The following is a 5,000-nucleotide window of genomic DNA, read 5'->3' on the forward strand; positions in this document are numbered from 1 at the left end:
TGTTAGACTATCTAAAAAGATGTGGAAAACGTCTTTCATAACACACAAAAATGATATAGGTATTATATGTAAGAATAAAGACGCCAACGGCAAACAATAGGTAGAATGAGCATTCAGCTAGAAAATAGTACAGGAATGAATCTAATGTAAAAAGGCATTGCACTGTCCTTTAAACACAGATTAATGATTAGTACAGACTGAAGTCAGCCGGTCAAGATCAGTGTACTGTGTAGTGCACTCACCGGTCTTGACCCATTGACTTCAGTTCTTTATAATCAAACAACTAAAATGTGAACTGGAGGGACAGCATCAGGGTTATTAGAGCTAACACACAGATCTAATATACAGGTACAGCATGTGAGTGGGTTTCTGTCTACATACCTCTGGGAGCAGGTTCAGGTCTTCTGAGGCTTGACTTTTGAACACAAAGTATTGTGTTTTCTCGTATAGGGCTGGACATCATCCAATATTACATCCCATTACACACAATAAGGTCAATATTTATCAACATGCAATTTCATTGACAAAAAAAAAAAAAAAAGACAAAATATTGAGATATCATACATTAGTAGGGCTCGATAGTTTTAAAATGTATCAATTGTAAGAAGTTACTATGTTGTGATTAAATGACCATTTAAGCAGGATTTCAAAAATAGTGACATTCTGAGTCATTGGATCCAAAATCATTGATTATACTGTAATCACACAAACTTCCCGTCCAACATTTTGACTGCGTTTGAAAACACTCTTTTAAATTCCTCCAGATCATCTTTAGACCAAGCCGGCAAAAAGCCTCATGTGTCTCACAGACTTCCTCAACAAAGTTGACGCCATGATGCTACGTCTGAGAACACATCAGTTTAGCTATAGGTCTATTAAATCATTAGTTTATAATTGTTTACTAAAATAATCTCAAAATGTACTTTCTTACTTTGGTTGGTGTGAGACTTCCTGCCACGCTTAGGTCTTATATAGGATATGCTCACTTCAGTCTAAACCTTGACTTGTTGTCTCTGGGTCTCTTGCAGGATCATGGGTCTCTACGCGTCCGTGGTGCTGGTGATTGGGAAGTTCGTCCGCGAGTTCTTCAGCGGCATCTCTCACTCCATCATGTTCGAAGAGCTTCCGTGCGTCGACCGCATCCTCAAACTCTGCACCGACATCTTCCTCGTGCGGGAAACCGGCGAGCTGGAGCTGGAGGAGGACCTGTACGCCAAACTCATCTTCCTCTACCGCTCGCCGGAGACCATGATCAAATGGACCAGGGAGAAGACCAAATGAGCCTGCTGGGATTGCCTTAAACTCAAAGACGGCGTTAAGACTGAGACAAACACGTCCCGAGAGGTCGGATTGCTGATACGGCGTGACCTACGGCCCTGATTCGGTCTCTATTCGTCAGCTCTAGCGCCACCTGTCTGTCTGGAGACCGGTTCGCCGCGCGTTGTGCAATATGCTGTCCTGGAAGCTGGCCGTAAACTTGAACAAAGAAAGGAGATGGTGACTGAACACTAGCCACTTTTTTTCTTCAGAGAAGACGCTTGGGTTCGTAAGACATTGAGCGGAGGACTGAAGGGTTCTCAGGAAAGGATGTCACTTTACAGACACGTCCCTGTGATTGTGGGTCAATGTGAGCATAAAGCACACTCTGGAAACCAACCGTTGTCTCATTTGTCCGTCTTACATGCATTTCAATGACCGTTTTGTAAGAAACTCAGATGTAAAAAATCATATTCTGTTTATTCAGGTGTCGTGAAAACATGCAAATCCAGAATGAACAGATTGTTCCCTGCACAACAAGTAAACTGATCGAGTTCCTCGAGTTCAGAGGATTTTAAGGCATTTCATGCGTTTACCTGCAGCATGCTGCTTAGTATCATAAGATCAAGTTGAATGTAATGAGTTTAAACAATATTAAGTCACACACACACACACAATGTAGAGTAAATACATTCCCTCTTTTGGTAAGGCAGGCACTGTTCTTTCATTTCCAGCATGTAGTATCATTTAAAGGTTGACTTGTAGTATTCCAGCACTACTCTGGAATAGCTCTGGATTCAGACACAGATCTCACTGAACCCTCAACCAGTTTCTCAGGTTTGGGTTTTAAAGCTCGTTTCCATCATGCAATAAAACACTTTCTATTTAAAATACATTATAAGGGTATTCTTAATGAATGCATTATAAAAAAAACACCTTATGATCCATTCTCATCAAAATAATACATTAGTGTTTATGCATTTTTGAACTTAAGAGCGATTATAAACACAGTGAACACTATAGTCACAGATTTAATATGGTGTTATTTAATGTGTTAATACTTCCTCTGAAGGGCACCAGCGAACAAACGGGTCATATTACATTCATCTGAAGTGTTTGAGAAAAAGAAAGCTGTATTAGGATTACTTAAAGTTGATGAATCATGTTCACTGTGTTATAAATGATTACACTCTTAAAAGTCCACAAATATAGATAGAACAAAGTTATTTATAATGCATTATGCATGTATCATAATGCCTCAACAACACCCTTATAATGTATTAAAAACATAGAAAGTGTTACCAAATCTTCCTCTCACAGTTCAGCTCCGTCTTCTAGTTGAGTCTCGTTTCAGAAACCAGCTTCCGTGTGGGTTTTTATATTTAATGTGAGTCCTGGGAGAGCGACCTAAAGCAGAGAGGATGATGTGGTGCTTACATGTGAGGCGTCTCTCTGAACAGCACAGGTATGAAGCTTTAACAGAGTCCTCCAGCGTACTCATCCTCCTCTTCCTCCGCCGGCACGGCTCCAGGGTCTCCACCGGCCGCAGCGGGGGGCTTCTTCTTCCCTCCTCCAGGCACCGTCAGGCTGATGGCAAGCTTTGCATACTGAAGAAGAGGAGACACGTGAGATCAGACACACGCTAACTGGCTAACGTGAAAGATCATACACCATCACAAGCTGAAATGATAAAGTGTGACTGATGTTACACTTCTCTACACTAATGAGTTTACCTGTCAGATTCTTGAAAGAGTGACAAACAGATAGGAGACAACGAAAAGATTAGAAAATACATGTTCATTTCAACCTTGAGGGGAAAAAAAAACAGTAAAGATAACTGGCAGACAGCTAAGAACTAATATATCATTATTATAAAAGAAACACACCAACATAAAGTTTTTGTTACCATAATACATGTGTACTGTGAATATAAATATATATATATATATCTATCTCTATAAACAGACATGCATTTAAGAAAATAGATTTATATATTAAATATAAACTGAATATAAATATACATCTATACAATATACAGAGTACACATTATAAATAGTTATTTTGGATGTGATTATCACTAATCGTAATAAAATCTAATAACCTTTGTTGACGTGATGTTTTTTTAAAGACTTAATAAAGTTGGTGTTTTAAGGAAAGACATTGCAGACACAGATACAGTAGTGTTTTTTTCCCATGCTGCTCACTGCTTCACACTAGAGCACCGAACACAAAATACACAATCATCTCTTTTATTCAAAATATTGATTTGGTTCTGTAGATTTCAGTTTCATTAAATATTCAAAAAACTAATCTTAAAATTAACCAGAAATCTACAAACATAAAGGTACTATGCTTCATGTTTTTTCAGTGAGATCTCTTCATAGATAAAAGAGCACTCCTGAAACCAGGCAAGTGATCTGTACTCCCCTTGGTCTCCAGTGTTTCCCACACACACACACACACACACACACAATGTTGATGGGTTAAAAAAATATAGAGAACAAAAAATATAATAAAATTAATGCATATATAAACAATGCCATATTCATTGCATTTTCAACCCACTTTTAAAACAACCGTCTTAATGTGTTGTGAAGAAATATATTATTTAAAACGTATTGACCTGCAGTGGCTTGCCGTAATAGTAATGTCTCCGATTTAGCTCAAATTAAGATCCACTAAATGAAGCCTTAAATGAAGGGTTAACAGCTTTCCTGATGATCTTTATTTATTTTTATATATACATACATTATATATATATATATATATATATATATATATATATATATATATATATATATATATATATATATATATATATATATATATATATATATATATATTTATTTATTTATTTTTTTTCTTTTTTAAAGACGCTTTAATTTTGTCACCTAGAGGTTATGTTAATTTTTTTTTTTAATCTAAATGCATAACAGCTTCCGTCTCGAAAGAAGAATCCGTGCCTTTCTAATAAAAAGCACATTCCACTGCTGTCCCCTGCGGAGAGATGCATGCTGGGACACTCACGTCGTTGTCCATGTACTTGAGCAGCGGCGAGCCACAGACACGAGACACCTGCTCCTCGTCCCGCTCGTCGTATCCCTGCAGGAGCTGCTCCAGGGCCACGCAGTCCTCGCTCCCGCTGAACCCTGGGACGCTGTAGCTCTCCCGCACGCACTTCTCCGCCGCCACGTAGTCTCCTCGGTGAAGATGCACCAGCACCTGAGCGATGGTTTTCTGAGCACAAACACAGGACAGTCACGTGGGGCCCGACCCCGGGGCCGCGAGCTTCACGGGGCCTGACGACGACGACGCACCTTAAAACACGTCGGATAATTCTCGATTTCTTTATACATGTTCTTCTCCTTCTGAAGAGACACGGCTGCTTCATCAAACCTGCAACGAGCATCAGTCATCATCAGGATCTTAGCAAAGCAATCGACACCAAAGACAGCAAGAAAGAAACTGACTAGAAACAGGAAAAAGAGTGAAAGTAGATTAAAAAATAAATAAGTGTTAGTGTAGTTTCACTACAAATACTATATAAATCATGAAATTCAATTTTAAGCAGAAAAATGATACTCGTCTAATGGGAGTAGTCTTGTTTTTGCAGAATCTAGACTAATTCACTCAGAACATGCTTTACATGACAAGTGGATCATCTTTAAACACGTATTAACACTTTCAAATATATACTAAATGTATATTTATACATATACACACACACACACACGTGTACATAT

The 5,000-nt window shown here is 38.5% G+C and overlaps 2 protein-coding genes across 4 annotated transcripts in view; one reads left to right on the forward strand and one right to left on the reverse strand.

The window, feature by feature from the left end:
* The window catches only part of LOC122329477 (piezo-type mechanosensitive ion channel component 2), a 108,841-nt gene extending 107,024 nt beyond the window's left edge, over window positions 1-1,817 (forward strand). For all 3 annotated transcript variants that reach the window (XM_043225722.1, XM_043225724.1, XM_043225723.1), the window contains one exon: window positions 1,029-1,817. In XM_043225722.1, the coding sequence (XP_043081657.1) occupies window positions 1,029-1,281 (253 nt within the window). In that variant the 3' untranslated portion in view covers window positions 1,282-1,817. The remainder of the gene's footprint in view (window positions 1-1,028) is intronic.
* Window positions 1,719-5,000, reverse strand: part of napga (N-ethylmaleimide-sensitive factor attachment protein, gamma a) — a 6,269-nt gene continuing 2,987 nt past the window's right edge. The window contains exons 9-11 of the mRNA XM_043225725.1: window positions 4,575-4,653; window positions 4,285-4,494; window positions 1,719-2,864 (exon numbers count right to left, since the gene is read on the reverse strand). Of these exons, the coding sequence (XP_043081660.1) occupies window positions 2,733-2,864; window positions 4,285-4,494; window positions 4,575-4,653 (421 nt within the window). The 3' untranslated portion in view covers window positions 1,719-2,732. The remainder of the gene's footprint in view (window positions 2,865-4,284; window positions 4,495-4,574; window positions 4,654-5,000) is intronic.

This window comes from Puntigrus tetrazona, chromosome 24 (genome assembly GCF_018831695.1).
Source record: "Puntigrus tetrazona isolate hp1 chromosome 24, ASM1883169v1, whole genome shotgun sequence".
In the NCBI taxonomy this organism is placed as follows: domain Eukaryota; kingdom Metazoa; phylum Chordata; class Actinopteri; order Cypriniformes; family Cyprinidae; genus Puntigrus; species Puntigrus tetrazona.